The following is a 17,291-nucleotide window of genomic DNA, read 5'->3' as shown; positions in this document are numbered from 1 at the left end:
CTGTGGCAGGGGTATCATCGGGCGCCACCCGACTCTTTGTAGCTAGGTTCGGCTTATATCGGGCTTCTCCCCCCATTTAAAGTTTAAAAATCCGAGTGTCACTTGTGTTCGAAGGCACAGCACTTTAAATTAACACACATTTTAAATACTTGTTTTGTCTTTATCCAATGTAAAAGAACAAACATTTTATAGACTTGTTTTGTCTTAATCAGTTGTAAATGGGCACACATTTTTAAGACTTGTTTTGTCTCTTTCAGACGTTAATGAACACACATGTTATAGACTTGTTTTGTCTTTATCCAATGTAAAAGAACAAACATTTTATAGACTTGTTTTGTCTTAATCAGTTGTAAATGGGCACACATTTTTAAGACTTGTTTTGTCTCTTTCAGATGTTAATGAACACACATGTTATAGACTTGTTTTGTCTTTATCCGATGTAAATGAACACACATTTTATAGACTTGTTTTGTCTATGTGCGTACCTTAGTTAAAATATGTTAGTGCTACGAAATCCCTGTATCGCAGCCCATTCTGAATTCCTTGGTAAGGTACTTCCTGCTGCATGTTGGCTGGTATATCATCCCCAATCATTGGGATGTTCATTTCTTTGCAAATGTTATGCAACACTCCACATGCCATGATAACTCTGTAAAAATTTAATAAATATAGTTAATTTATTTTGCTGATATACTGTTTAAATCACAATTCTCTAAATTAGTGTGTGATATTATTATTGCAATATATAAAAACTTTATTTATTATTGTTTGTATTGCTACACCACATGAAATAAAAAACTTATTTTATGCCATGGATATAGTTGTAAACATACATTCAAAAAGCACTAACCATAACCTGATATTGTTTTATTTCAAAATGTATCATTCTAATATGTTCTCATTGTTCTATTAAATATTGTAGACAATGAATATGAATCATCTTATTGTTCAATTAAAAAAAATAAATCATGTACCTGTTGTAGTTAACCTGTCCTGCATTGGCTGGGTTTAAATAAGGAGTGAGCAACCACTGCTTGCATGGGTAGCCACTGTCCCCGAGCAGATATTTGTGCTCGCTGGCCACATGCCCACGTTCAAAGAGTTGGTATACGCTACTCTCCCTTAGGATCCGGCTGTCATGGGTTGATCCTGGCCACCGTGCAACTATATCAATAAGTCGGTCTTGGCCATTGAATATCACCTAAAATTAAACAGTTGTGGTAGTTTGTGTGTCTTGAACATCCAATTGTTTCCAGTGATTCTATCTATTATTATGATTAGTTTATCAGAGTCTCATCAGCATACATGTATATACAATCACAACATACAATAAAAACATAAGCATAATAATAAAATGCTGCCAATTTGAAATATCGAGTTATAAGAGACTATAAAATTATATAACAAAGAATCGTCTTACACTTATAGTAAAATGAATGGGAGCTAACCCCTGAGTTCAAATTACAGAGACTGTAACATGAACTACAGAGTTACCTCTATTCCAAATACCATAAAGTTATATAGTATCCACTAAAGTCTGGAAATCAATTAAAACAGCTTTGTACAATGTTAGAGTTATGAGAACAATTCACATATAGCACAGTACAGTTAAAGACTATATAACATAATAAAAGTTTGATTATGTCACTGTCAAATGCATCATTTTATTAAAAAAGTTAAACATAGAATCATAGATGTTCAATTACATCCAGTATACAGACACATTTTGAATGAAAATTGGAAAACTATGTATGAATGTAGGAAGTTAGGCTTCTATATGTAAAAATAAATGTGTACATGAATTGCTATTTTTTTTACCTGGGTATTAATCGAGTGATATCCCATTCTATTAACATATGCGTCCTCATTGACATGCGGAGCTTGAATTTGGACTTGCGTCCCGTCAACCACTCCAACAACATTGACAAAGTTGGCTATACCTTGGAAGTCCGTCTTCACCCTGGTTATATCATGCATACTGGTTGGGAATGTTATGTTTCTTGTCATCGTTTCCTGGTTAGCCAGCATCTCTGTGAATTGTGTCACAGCTCTTGATACAGATGGCTGTGACAGTTTATGGATGTCTCCATCATTGATTTGAAAGTCACCCGACGCAAAATAGCGTAGGGTGACAATTATTTTTTCCAAAGCGGAGACATTTCTTTGGCCAAGTGTTCTTGGCGCTAATCGATCGCCATATTCATCATTCAGCCGATCAATACCATCCTTATCTAGACGATATCTACGAACAACCTCCATGTTTGTGAGGTTTTCATAGGTATCGAGTCTTTCATTCATATCTACAAGTCAATAAATAAACAAGGTTTATATCCATATTATCTTACTTGCAAAACAAATACACAAATAATAATATTAGAAACATTGTGTAGTTTTCTGAGAAAACTGGGAATAATGCTTGTGCGTAAATTGTCATCCCAGATTAGCCTGTGCAATCCGCACAGGCTAATCAGGGACGAAAATTTCCGCTTTTATGAAAAAAATTCAAACGATCATGAACACATTATAGTGGGATGCAACAGTTGCTAATTTCCTCATTAGGTGGGATTTCATTTGTCGGGTCAGGTATGAGTGCTTATAGGTCCTTTAGATTTTCACATCTTATACCAATGTTCATTTCATAGGCAATTGCTCAATGAGTATATTGATATCACCATCCAATTACAAATTTAATATGAACAGTTCAACCAACAATATAAACAACGCTAGGATGACAATAAATAAAAATGGAAAACAAAATAATTACATCACGTTTTTAAGAAATTAAGTATAAAACTTTAAAAGTGAAAATAGTATAGTAAATTGACATGTGATTTAGATTACACTTTCTCCAATTCAAGAATTGTTACGATACCAATTTCTAAATCCATACAGATTTATAAAATTACAGTATGAGCATTTAACTTGAAAGCACAAGAGATGATGTGCTTTTGCATCGTTATGTTCCTATTTAAATTGGAAACGTTCATTTAAAGTTTTCGAAGATGTAAACAAAACTGATACGTCCGCCATAAGTCCGCCATATTTGTTTTGACGGAAATGTATCTAAGGAGGTTTCGTCACTTTACAGTTTCGTATTTTGTAAAATAGGAAAGTGAAGGTTTCGACATAGTAATACATTCTAGGATGATAATAACTGTCAACGTATATATTGTGGTGAATTTTGTTCCCACATTTTAAATGCGTTTGTAAACATACGAGAGATGGATATTTATGTTACGTTATCTACATATTAGGTGCGTTTACGTCATTTAAAATGTAAAGATTGTTTAACAATGTTAAATTTAACTTACCTGTGGTGGTTTGACGTGAAATTCGATATTTTTTTCAATAAATCAACACAAAATGGCCGAAAAATATTTTCTCTAAGAAAATTCTATACGTTATAGACAGGTGTAGAGGTTTCTAACTTTTATAGTAAAATTCGGCGACTCTTAGAAAATTCTAAGACATTAGAACGTTTCTAAGACAAAAACTAAGAAAATATTACAGTTATAGTAAAATTCTTAGAAAAAATGTGAATTCTTAGTGAAAATTTTGTCTAAGAAAGTTTCAGAATACCACCCCAGGGATCTGTGTTAAGCCCAAAATTTTATAACATGTATACTAAGCCTGTTGGGGAGATTTGCAAAAAAACATGGATTCGGGCATCACTTCTACTCCGATTACTCGCAGCTCTACCTTCCCTTCGAACCCATCGATGGAGCAGCCCAAAACGAGACACTAAATCGAGTTGAAAAGTGCCTCCAAGATATAATCTCGTGGATGAAAACAAATATGCTCAGCGACAAAACCGAGGTCATAGTATTTTTAAGTCAAAACAACGCCAAGTACGTAGACGGGTTAACTGTTAAAGTAGGAGACTCGACAATTAAACCATCGCAATACGTTCGAAATTTCAGTGCTTGGTTTGATTCAAGAAAGAGTATGGAACACCATATTAATGCTATAAGTAGATCATGTTTCGGTCAGATTAGGCAAATAGTTCACATCAGGCAATATCTTACACCAAATGCCACAAAGTTCTTGGTCAATTCACTTGTTACATCTCGGCTAGACTACTAGCAATTCACTGCCGCATGGAACACAAAAATCAGCTATCAAGAAACTACAAAATGTTCAAAACACTGCGGCGCATGTAATCACACGAACATCCGGCTATAGTCATATAACACCGATCCTAAAGGTTTACACTGGCCCCCAGTAGAAAAAAGAATTCACTTAAAAATACTTCCCAATGCGTTCAAAGCCTTAAATGGACAATCACCTATAAATCTAAAAAACCTACTTGAAGTCTACGAAACAAGGCGAAACTTAAGATCAAATAACGAAGCGACTTCATTAGTGATTCCAACGAAGATTCAATCCGTATCATACGGGGAACATTAGTGATTCCGACGAAGATTCAATCCGTATCATACGGGGAACGGAGTTTCATGTACGCTGCTCCCAAACTCTGGAACTCACTTCCATCAAACATTCGAGGTTCTTCAACACTGAACTCCTTCAAAAAGGCACTGAAAACTCACCTCTTCCTCCAATCTTATGCAACATAAGCAGTGGTTTATTCATTTCATTAAATAAAATTTCAATCAGCATGAACTAGAATTTACCCTTTTAAAGGAAGCATACGTATTTCTTTGGGGGTTTGTGGACACGTGGTAATGGTATTCTTACGTTACCATTGTCTCAGTTTTGTCTTTCTGATCTTTATAATCTATGGTTAGTGTGCATGTGTTGACGTAGTACTTATAGTTTAAGTTTTAAGTTTTATTGCTTCATTCATTGATAGCTATACACATAGAGTAGTTCTTAGTGTCTTGTTGATCTTTTTTAATCTATGGTTACTGTGCATGTTTTTACGTAGTACTTATAGTATAGGTATAATAGAGAAGTTTTATAGTATAATTGAGAAGTTTTGATCGATTTCTTTTGAACAGTGTTGCAAAATGTATTCGTATCTGCGATACGTGAAATGTTCTTATGTAAAGTGCGTTTGAACGTGCACTCTTGCATGAAAAGGGCGCTATATAAATCCGGTATAATAATAATAATTATGTAAATTAAATTTCGTCGCTGTCGTTCTCAAACCTTGTAGCTACAAAATGCCAACTTTTCAGGAGAGAGAAACAACCGTCACATTGTTTTATAACAATGTTTTTGAAATTGAAATTTTGTAAAAATACCACACAAATGAAGCTGCAAAATACGTTATAAGCCGTAGACGCGAAAGTCATACTGATAATTCAGAAATGGTAGCTACGATATTTCGTCACCACAGTTTTGTCATGTTTAAGAGGTACGACAATTCGTCCTGATAGGACACTAATATGAAACAGTTTGCTTCACTCCATTTTACACCACGAATTAATACATTTATCGCTGGAAAGGAGTGTGGAACCGAATTCGGACACGAAAAGCTCTTAGGGTTTTTAGAGCTCTTAGCTCTTGGTTAAAAGTATCACAATGTGGTGTCAAGACTGATCATGTTGAATGGGGCAAGACGAACACACAAACTGAAGCGTTAATAAGTTAAGCAAAGAATACTGTAATCAAGTGACTTTATTACCAATTGGTGAACGTTACCATTAACTTAAATCTTTTTCATTACTTAACCAAAACAATATAAACAATCGGAATGCTAATAAAAATTGTTATTGCTGACAACATGCTATTTAAAAATCTATTTAAATAACCCAAACACATATCAGCCGGTAGGATTAAAAAACAACAACACATGTTTATGGATGAAGCAAAATGACATCAGAATTATGCATTAAGTTACGCGTAAGCAATATTTAATGAGCTGGTATTGAGATTAAAACTTGAGTCATAAAATATAGAATTTATTATCAAGGTGTTGTAATTTCAACAATAACTGAAAACTGAACATGAAATGCACGAACTCGGAAACAGTTATAACAAGAAGCCTTTTTTTACCAAAACATATGTCTCCCTGAATGTAGTTTTACTAAACTTGGACCATAGGTTAGGAGATATTGAGCGGAAAGCACAGCTAGACTTAAAAACCAAGGGTTTGGGAGATATGGAGCGGACAAGACACTTCAGGAAGACTGTCATGAAAGGGCCATACTTTTGTAAAAAATATCATCCGAGCGGAACGATGTCATAATAAGCACAACTATACTTCATATTGATGATTCCTCTGAAGCTTCATAAAATTGGACTATGGATTTAGGAGAAATGGGGCGGACAAGACACTTAGCACATAATGGACATAACTCCGTCAAAAATCACTCAAGCGAAAATATGTGGCGATATGCACAACTAGACTTCATACAGCTCACTTTCATGAAATTTCATCAAAAATGGACCAAGGGTATAGGAGATGTGTAGCGGACAAGATATTACAGACAGACAGACAGACGGACATCGAGGGCGAAACCAAAATGTCTCCCGAAAATATCGGGAGGCATAATTACATGTGAGTGAATAATTATTTTGTGATGAAACTGGTTAACTGACTATTTCGTATCATAATCAAACAACTTTATAGCTCGTAAACTGCTCCTTCAACTCTAAGCACAATAAAATATGAACAATAGAATTGATGCTATTTTGCATTTTACAATATTTTTCAGATTTATAATGAATAATAAACTCATAGATTGATAGGTAATATAAAAAATATGCACACGTAATTTTAAAATGTACGTGAATATAACAATTCGCATAACTAGTTTTGCTTACACCAGAAACTAATAAGTGTATACCTGTTAACAGAGAGATTACGGAATCACATCTAATAGTTTACGTTTAAGTGACAGGAAGATCATCATAGAACTTGTGATAATCTATGGGAAGAACGTCCTTGATTTCTTGTAGGTGGTCATATTTGGCCCGTTTTAGGGGAAATTTCCCAGAATACAACCGAGACGGTTTATCTGCAAACCAGACTTGTTTGTCTTTCTCGCAGGTAGTAATTCAAACTCATCTTCATAATCTATTATGTTTGAAATACCGCCATCTACAGAGTACAGTAGTACCCGTATATCACTAACTGTTTTAGACCCGACTCCTAATCCTGGACGGATCGAATTGTACTCGTTTAGTTCACTATAATCATAAAAAAACGTGTAGTCAAGGTACTTCACAGTATATGGCACAGTTTTACGTGCTGACCGTATAAGGTTTACATACTCACAGGGAAGATGGATGTTTCTATGTCGTATTTGTCTTTCTATGACACTGTGCATTGAGTCACATTCCATGTTGGTGTTCCCCTTTTCTAGGTATTTGTGTTCTATAACGACCTGCAGCGTGTGATACCAAATCAAATATTGTATAATTATGGCATGATAATTTTGTTTTGTTGTAGATGCAACTTGCGTTAAGTTTAGGACAGAGAAGTAGACTTTGTAAGTCTGCAATTATGATTAATATTTTACCATCACTTTCAGATGCTGCTTTCTTGTCCGACTCTTTAGACAGGTTGGCACCGTTATTTCCTTTTTTATATGTTCGTCATAGTCACAATCGGTTACCGTTCCTGCGCAGTATGACCAGTACAGGTATGACACAGATCCTTTTTAAGTTAATAAATGCTTAGGTTCATACTGTTTACTAAGTCATTGAACACTGTTCGACTCAAAGCTTCTTTTGACTCAACTGTACATATGCGTACATATTCTCTATACAAATATGCAAAACAGGTAGATGTCGGTTCAATGTATTCTCTACTTGTTGACGCCCGACAATAATGTGAAGGGACTTTTGGCAAAGAGTCTAAGAATTGTCTAACGAATACCTTGAGCTCCCCTTTTGTGTTTTGTTTTTTTTCGTTTCCATTGACTCTTGGTGGGGAGAACATACCATTTTAAACATTTTAAATCCATTCATACATATTTTTTTCGCAAAAGCCTAGTGTAGCCTGAAACATTTCTTTGCAAACTGTTAACCTACTTTCACCAATTCTAAGAAAATACAAGTACTCTCTACTCTTACTGCAATTAAGTGTTCTTACGCGTTCAACCAAATTTACCACATATACCATTTTTTCGGAATAACTCATAGTGCACCAAAACTTTGAAAAAATTGCTTGCCTGTCTACTATCCATACATTTGCGCCCTTCTTTATAATTACGACATTTTTACCACATGTACGTTCAATCGAAATACTATCAGGCTTTACAACAGCGTATTCTTTTCTCACACTTTCAGTTATCTCTCGGCCAACGTATTTATAACCATGTTCTCTTAGATTTATGTTTCTCTTCTTTGTTGATTTGATAGATTTAATTTTGTTTTGCAGATGTAATCTTTCATTTGTTTCTAATATCTGCTCATGATCAATTTGATGTGGACAATCTCTGTTTGTTACATTTGCATCATGTTCTGTCACATTTGCACCATGTACTATTACGTTTGCACTATGTTCTATTATATTTACATCATGTTCTGTTATATTTGCATCGTGTTCTGATACATGTTCACCATGTTATTTTACCTTTGCACCATGTTCTTTTACATTTTGAATCATGTTTTTTAAATTTTCATCATGTTTTTTTTACATTTGCTCAATGATCACTTATTTCAAAAATGTAAGTCAGTTCATAATTCGTTTCCGTTTCATGGTCAACACTAGTATTCCACGCAATAGCATTTATCACATTTAAAGAACAACTTGACTGCTCAGTAACATTTTTATTCGATTCTGAGCCAATCATAATATCACAAAAATGTCTTACAACTTTTGTCGGAATCAAGTCTTCATTTTGTCTTGTTAGTGTTGCATTAAACATCGAATGTGCCTTTACTTTATCTAAATCTTGTACTAAAGAAGCAATTAATGTTTTACAGGTTTCTGTGTCTGAGGTGGAATCACTGGAGTATGAATCCGACACAGTGTCATCTATTTTCAAAAACTCGCCACTCACAATACTTTGAAAACTGAACTTTCTCTTTTTATAATAGGCACATAATCAGGATCATGTACATCATCATCGTGATCGGATTCTGATTTGTTGTTTACATCAACTGGTTCCTGCAATGTTGCTTCGCTTTCTGCAATTTCACCGTTATCATTGCCTATGTTTACACCTGAGACGTTTAAGTCTTGTTCCAATTTTTCTCTAATGCAAGTTTCACTAAACGTTTTTCTCGCGAGAACATTTTTATCGCCTTAAATGAATTTTAATTTGACAGTCAAGCCATTTTTCTTTCAATTGGTCCATAAAAGTCACAGTTTCGTTCGGTTTGAAGGATACTTGAATATAGTACATATACGAGTTTATAACTTTACCACTCTGTTCTACGTTAACAAGAATTCCTGACAAATCAAAAACTATCAACTCCAGTGCTGAGCCAATTTCGACTACAGTTGATGCTCTAACACTTGTATATGAACGATACATTTGGTCAAGTGTTTTACCACAGCAATAACTCAGAAGTCACTGTCGGCAAGGTTAACACACTCTGATACATTCAAAATTTCAAGTATTTTAAGAAGCACAGCGTCGATATCTTGCTTGTGCTAACATCCAACCAGTACAGATATTTAGCGTTACATAGATTTGTTGTGAACAAGAAATCAAGTTCGTCACTCCGACAGGAAAGTTTTGCGAATGGTAACAATAACGTTCTTAACCCAAACGAGTGTTTAAGAGTTCACTTGAGGGTCCTACTGTCGCCACACAACGGAAAGTCAAGACTTGTGTCTTTCCAAAGAGTGTTATATTGTGATCAATAACATTATTTAAATGCTTACACGATTTGTTCACATACAGCAGCAGGTCAGGTATAGGTATATGTGAAATAATTGTAATTTGTATATGCTCTGGTAATTGTAGCAAAGCTGGTAGAGGAGAATCCATGTGTGCGCCGAAACCTCATACCTGCAAATATAAAAACGTGTTTGTCACATTTGCCCAAACGAAATGACGTACCTATTGGTGCAATGACGTAGCAATAGCAGCCGCGTCATAATTTGTCAGCATGAAATGACGTAGCTTTGAAACATGCATGATTTTATTGTTATTAAATCATTTTTAAGAAAACATAGCTGTCTAAGTAAATGATTAGAGTAAGCATAATGTATAATAATTAATCAGAAATTCCATCAAATAACAGTAATAGTTTAAAAATAATGAGTACTGTTTACAAAAAAAAATGTTTTTTATTTCTCTTAAGTATTATCTTTTAATTATATGATTATAGTAACTTCCATAATAAAAGATAAGAATGAAAATTGTTTAACTGCTTACGATTAACGGAATATCCTTAAACTTCCATGAAACACACTTTGTTAATGTCTATTCGCGACTACACAATTTCATGTTTTTCTAGAATCGCCACGACTTTTCGCCCGACAAGAAAAGCCACCAATCAAGCTACGGCATTTCGTCACGTGACTTTTTATGGGCTCTGATAAGCGTAGAGCTACGAGATATAGGACCACAATGGAAACAAGAGATTATCATCTCTTTTTTGTGTCATCCTTGATATTGATGCTTACTGACATGGTTCATCACACAGCATTTCATTAATAACATATTTTAAATGTTGTTAAATTTTAATGTATGTATGTGTTGTTGTATTATGTTATGTTGCTCATTATCGAAATAAATCTATCTATCTATCTATCTATATAGCACCAAACACGCGCCAGACTTAATATATTCGGAAAAGACGAAAAAAAATGGAGCTACGAGGTTTGAGAGCGTCAGCGAGTTGTTCTAGTGCATATAAAACATCCGGGAAATTAAGTTGCAATGTTATCGAATGTAAATTGGGTTTCATTACTTTCTAATTTGAATAACACTTCTTTTTGTTTATTTTCACTTGTAAATTAGTGATTAATTCCAAGTGTGAAGATTGACTCGCCATTTAACTGCTTTTACCCACAAATGCTAAACATTTACCGTATTAGATGTATTGTTGTTGAGTTTTAATTGTTATTCTACAAAGTAAGTGTATATTGGCCCCTGTTGTAATGCTTCAAGTGAACGACGACCCTGTTTAATTCCCTTTGTTTGAATACCTTCGTCCTGCATCGATTAATTGAGTTAAAGGTAACTTGCTATTTTTAAAAGACTTTATATTTATGATACGATTCCCCTATTTCTGATGCAAATATACGTTCATTTTGTTGTTAAATGTAATATAGTTCAAGAAGTGTGTTGGTAACATTGTATATAAAACATGGCTTGATTACAAATATTTTTAAAGATTAAAATTTTTATCTGTTACAAAGATGTATAGTAATTGTTGTGCGCAAATATAAAACTGATTTATTTGAGCGCGAAAAAGAGTTTTTAAGTATGCTAATTGTCAGTAAAAGCCATGGGTCTTGGTAACCCTTCAAATTAATATCAAAGATAAATTTTCACTATTTATTTAATATCTTAAAGAGTTGCAGGTATATACACTTGAATACCGGTATTAGTCATATCAATCGTTATGTTCCTTTGTCTATTATCGCGCTGGATACGAGTTTTTTAGTAGAATCAGAGACATGGTCGATAACCAAATGTTCTAACTACAAACGGGGCATTATCCTTCGAATATGCTGACCAAAGCTACATAACTTGGTCACATATCTCGCGCAAAGATCTCGGAGGAAAAGTGGAGGTTTGATTCACTTGGCAAAAACCTATCCCTGAATGTTATTGTTCTCGTTAATTTTAAACTAACTTTACATATTAAAAATAGACACACTTCTGCTTAAACGATATTCACATTTTAACTTCGTGATCAGCAAATATTTTAATGCATTCTAATATTAGCGGTACATATATCGATATGGAGTTCATGCGCGGGAAATAATCTTAAAGGGACCGTCAATCGCGATTGACGAAAAAAGAAAAGTTCTAAAATACCGTATTTTTAACAATTATTAGTTGATATTGATTAAAATATCACGACTGGTATATGACATTACTTGAAAAAAAGTTGTAAAGTTTTCATATTTTCAGTATATTCCGTAATAAGTTTTACTGGGTACAGGCACCAGGTTATTACCAGTTAACTATAAATAGCGCAAGTAGATTGATCATCATTGTCACGAAGTAAACCCAGGAATGCAAATTGTGCATGCGTAGTGAATTGTATATATTTATATATAACTTGACCAATCTACTTGCGTTATTTATAGTGTGTATATCGCTATGTTACCTATTTTCGCGATGTACTTTCGATTTCACATCGCGAAATTTTATAACCGAATGTACTGAAAATATGAACTTTTTCAAGTAATATAATATACCAGTCCTGATATTTTAATCAATATAAACTAATAATTGTAAAAAAATACGGTATTTTAGAACTTTTTCGTCAATCGTGGTTGACGGTCCATTTAATATTCTGAAAAGAACAATGTAAATACATTTGCTTAATTGGTCATTGGTACCCACCTCGATCGGTAAAGTAATACAATAACAAGAAACATGTTTTTATCAAATGTCATATTAGAATCAGCGATATGAAGCCGCCGCACACATACTTCCATTCACAATGCTGAACAAAAATCTGTTTCAATGGCCACTGAAAAGCTACTAGATTTTTTCAATTTAACAACTGGAATTTTGCAGTCTATTTAGACATACGAACAACATTGTTTTGGTAAGCATTCAATCCTGGATAGTCAAATTTTAACAAAGCAAACGTGTGTGCTTCTAAAGATAAAACACCTTCCTTTGAAACTGATAAAGGTTGCTTTTAAATTTGGAGAGTTGATGTTAATTGTACAAACGAAAATGGGAAAATGTCGGATTCATCTGTGAAAATGTACTTTTGTGGCGCGAACATTTATATGAAGGCAACGCGTAATGTAACCGGAAAGGAAATAACATGTTTATTTTCAAATTGATAGTACCAGCCAGTTGTTTTATCGTGATTTCTAAATACCTGAACGCCATTTTGACATAAATTGTAGTTCATTTGCGAATAAATAATTTTAACAGCGTGGTTTTGACATACCAATAATATGTAAAATACTGTGTAAAAATATGCAAGAAATCTTTTAGTACTGTATTAGAAAAAAATGAACTAACATTTTTAACATGCCGGTCGACCGAGCGTCGGTCTTTAGTATTGCTCAGACAATTAAATGAGAACACAATAAAATATTACACAATTTTCCGTAAGCTACCTGGCTTAAAGGGGCCTTTTCACAGATTTGGGCATGTATTGAAGTTTGTCATTAAATGCTTTATATTGATAAATTTAAACATTTGACATAAACATCTCCAGTAAAAAAACAATAATACAATTGAAAAAAAAAGGAAACCTTAACTGGGCTCGAACCACTGACCCCTGTAGTCCTGAAGTAAAAAGTCTCCTGCCTAGACAACTCGACCATCCGTGCTCCTGCTGTGAAAAGATGTATTTTTTACTTATATACTTATACAATCCTCGTAGTTTCACAAAATATGACGACAACAACAGAACTTTCCAAATTATTCAATTGTTTCGCGTTGCAACGCTTTATTCTTTTCAGGTTTTCAAATCGTCAAAAGATTCGTATATTGGATATTTAAGAGCATGCTAAATGTTCAGTATTACTATTTTCTCACACATATCATAAATTTAACGAAAATTTGCGAATCTGAAACAACTTTTGTTAATTTTGTCAATTTACCAAAAAGTGAAAAGGCCCCTTTAATGTATCGCTATTCTTTATTTATAACATAATTGGTTTGAACAGTAAATCAATTATAATCACAATGCTAAAAACTCTGACCTCGATTACTTTATACTAAAGTTATGACCTGGGGTCTGCTTCTATTTGTATATGGGCCTCAAACTTGTATATTGAATAAAACGACTCCGGGTCACTAAGATAAGACCTCAAGACAAGACCTCGTGTCACGACCTCGGATCACGTTGAAATGACTTTGGGTCTGTATTATAACTTCGTACCCTATGTATGGAGCCTTTTAGTGATTTATAATGTTTGTACGAGCGAATGGGACTTATATAAACAACTATTAGCAACCCGAGCTGCTTATAGTAGGAATCCAACTCCAAGTCTCTATGAACGTTTGAATCGGATAGCCAGTCTCTATTTGCTCAAAGTCCCTTATGTTATGTTAATAATATACTTTAAATACCTCCACATGCTGATTACGCTATGTGTTCTCGACAAAGACGGGAGAAGAACTGAATGTTCAGAGAGAAAACGCACGAATTTATACTTTCTACTCATGCGGTGTGACATTTTCATAGTCATACATGTACTAAAAACACTAAGGTAAAAGTGGTTTGTTTGACTTAATTATGAAACAAAATAATGAGATTCCGATCTTTATTAACGCAATCAACATTTATTGTACACATGGCAACAAACAACAATAATTTTCTAGGTGTATTTTTCAATAATGAATCAAACGTCGACCATGCTTACCGAACATCTAAGGAAGCTATAAGGTTATATATAACTTATTCCGATTCCCATAGGGTCCCATTATAAAACTGACAACTTTCAAAGCATTTTTCATGCCTTTTCGACGTATCAATTTTTCCGAACCTGGTATCATTACAACGATGGATCTGCTCTCTTTCAATAATTGCAATCGATAACATACCGCCTCGGAACTTCTAAGAACGTAAATCGCTGTCGAATGCATCCAGCGTAGATAACTGTGTTTCGGAAGCCTTATTTCGACAAAAGCCCCATAAATAGAAAACACCCCCTTAAGTTCATTTTTCAAGCTAGCTTCCAATCCAACGTATCAACGTACACCAAACACATACATGTTAGTAGAAATAAGCTTATATATATATATAAATATCTCTCTCTCTCTCTCTCTCTCTCTATATATATATATATATATATATATATATATATATATATATATTTATTATTTATTTATTTATTTATTTATTTATAATAAAATGATTAATATACCCAAGAAAAATGAACATAAGTAAAATCGGTGTAAGGGTAAATATCGCCTCATATATGGCGATGTATTTTTTAAATTATATTTAGATACATGTTAGTATTTTCTGAACAAAAAAGCTGCTTCAATTTCTCAAAAGCAAAATATTTGACTGCATTAAATATTCACATTTTCATAAAATACTATAGAAGGACCCATTTCTAAAAAAAATCGCTGACCATACTTGTAATACAAAATTTAAAAAATAATTTCCTATGATGAATTTCACGACAAGTTACGGTGTAATGTATTTTAAAGGCTGATTTAGGGAATCCCAAGATCATTCACCAAAATTTCGAATATAAAATTCCTCTTACTCTAATTAACCATGCACACAAAAAAACAGTTTAATAAAAAATAAGAACAACTATGAATTTAAGGATGTTAAAACAGAAAAAAATCTAAATTGTGCTTTGCTGAACACAACAAACACACTGCTAAGGCAACAGATGTGTATCCACAGAAGCTTAAACACGTCCATATAATTAAGGTGATCAGTTAGTTGTGACCTTTTTTTCTCTTATAAAACCCGGCGGCTCTGAGACCTGAGCAACTTTGACAGGTACTTCTGACAACACCTCTAGTGCCGATTAACAGTTCTGTGTTCTCCAAAACTAGAACACTGACTGTGGTCTTTACGATGTGAAGTCCCAGCAATGACGATGTACGCTTCCAAGGGGAATCGTCGAAAGCACTAAGACTGAAATGTTACAAAATCTTGCAAGCATCGCGTTACAATAAGTAATTTAGAGGGTGGAAAATTTGAATTTTCGCGTCCAAGCGATGCAATAGACTGGGTAGAAATGGGTTATACCATATCATTGCGTTAACAAGGGTGTTTGGAGTTTCGACGTGGAAAATAGCCTTTGCATTGAATAAGATAGTTTATTATATAGCGAATAAACATTATTTATTCAAAGACAAACACCAAGAAAAGTTTGACCACAATTTATTCTCTTGAAAGGTTTGGCATTAAAATGTCAAGGCTGTGACGATTTGTAATAAAACACAGATTTCCCCGAGAACGGCCGATAAAAAGTTTAAAATGACAATCCTTGTGCCAGGCGGAAAGTGTGTTCACAATCAAAGTACTGACAGTACTGGTGTGACGATGCTTTTGAAGAGGATTGATATAAAAGCATCTATTTAAGTTTATCTACATCACCACAATTATGTATGTGACTACAAAAATTTTGGGCAGGAAAAAATGGGTACGAAAATTTTGGGTATAAAAATTATGCAAAAATAATTGGGTACGAAAAAAGATTTGGTTACGAAAAAAAAATTGGGTAGGAAAAAAAATTGGGTACGAAAAATAAATTGGGTACGAGCAAAAATTTGAGTACGGAAAAAAATGGGTACGAAAAATGTAGGGTACGAAAAAAAAATTTGGGGTACGGGGAAGTAGTACCCGTGGGGAACTTGATCCATTCAGCGAAACTGGGAGGCGGGTTACATTCTTGATCAAATATAACAAGAAATATCTTTAAAAAGATATTCGACGTGTATTTTCTGTACCACTTACCTTAAAAGAAGTTCTGTTACAGTAAAATGTTTGTGGGTTATAACATTACGTTTCAGCATATAAATTCAAAACTTGACATGCTCATTATATAACATGACAGTGTAATAAAACGTGTAAAACAATATTATTGACGCAAAATTGCTAAGCATTGGCTACGACATACTTTTTCTTATTGTTTGCATATTCATGCAAGAATAAGTTCCTCATTTGACGGTCTAGGCTGAAAAGATACGAGTGTCTACGGAGACAGTAAGAAGATTTTTTTCTGATACATTTTTTGAAGACATTACATTTGGTATTTATAAACATATTTTAAGATATTGTTATTTTATTTTGCGTTAACGAAACATTCAAGAAAAAAGAAAATGAAAAAAACAACAACAAATAGGGGAGAGGAGAACGACAACGAGCGAGGCATGGTATTGTAATGCGCATGGTGGGGTTAGAGGGCTAGGGTAAGGGTTAGTGTTAGGGTTAGGGGTCGGGTTTGGGTTAGGGTTAGCCTTAACCCTAACCTTAACCCTAACCCGACCCCTAACCTTAACCCTTACCCTTACCATAACCCAGGGTTATATTCCCTATACCATGCCTCGCCCGTTGTCGTTGTCCTCTTCCTCAACAAATATTCATGATAATTATCGGAAATATACGAAGTTACCGGATATGATATCTGACTGCGCAGATCGAGCGCGCAAATCGAGCGCGAAAAGTTCTACGTGAGACAACGTACACAATCTGTACACCGTTCTTTATCAGGGTAAAGGCCAAGTCTCACTATGATGCCGGCGGAGCCCCGGTGCGTGATCCGGGATCTACGGGGATGAACAGGGGCTCTACCGGGATGAACC

General features: G+C 34.2%; 1 protein-coding gene across 1 annotated transcript; it reads right to left on the bottom strand.

Moving 5' to 3' along the window:
* Positions 1-486: 486 nt before the first annotated feature.
* On the bottom strand, positions 487-2,298 carry LOC127845881 (putative nuclease HARBI1). The gene is made up of 3 exons (XM_052377056.1): positions 1,819-2,298; positions 975-1,201; positions 487-649 (listed from the first exon to the last, which is right to left on the bottom strand). Exons 1-3 carry the CDS (start codon positions 2,296-2,298, stop codon positions 487-489), a joined length of 870 nt encoding a protein of 289 aa, XP_052233016.1.
* Between the last annotated feature and the right edge of the window lie 14,993 nt (positions 2,299-17,291).

The sequence above is a fragment of the Dreissena polymorpha genome, chromosome 9 (assembly GCF_020536995.1).
Source record: "Dreissena polymorpha isolate Duluth1 chromosome 9, UMN_Dpol_1.0, whole genome shotgun sequence".
Taxonomy (NCBI): domain Eukaryota; kingdom Metazoa; phylum Mollusca; class Bivalvia; order Myida; family Dreissenidae; genus Dreissena; species Dreissena polymorpha.
The sequence above is the reverse complement of the archived record's forward strand: the minus strand, read 5'-3'. Positions and strand labels throughout refer to the sequence as shown.

What these genes read in the sequence shown, in the direction of transcription:
- LOC127845881 (XM_052377056.1), bottom strand. Translation starts at nt 2,298, where the DNA reads ATGAATGAAAGACTCGATACCTATGAAAACCTCACAAACATGGAGGTT. An exon ending in ATCACTCGATTAATACCCAG is followed by an intron (nt 1,202 to 1,818) that starts GTAAAAAAAATA and finishes GTTTAATTTTAG; the next exon opens with GTGATATTCAATGGCCAAGA. An exon ending in GGACAGGTTAACTACAACAG is followed by an intron (nt 650 to 974) that starts GTACATGATTTA and finishes AAATTTTTACAG; the next exon opens with AGTTATCATGGCATGTGGAG.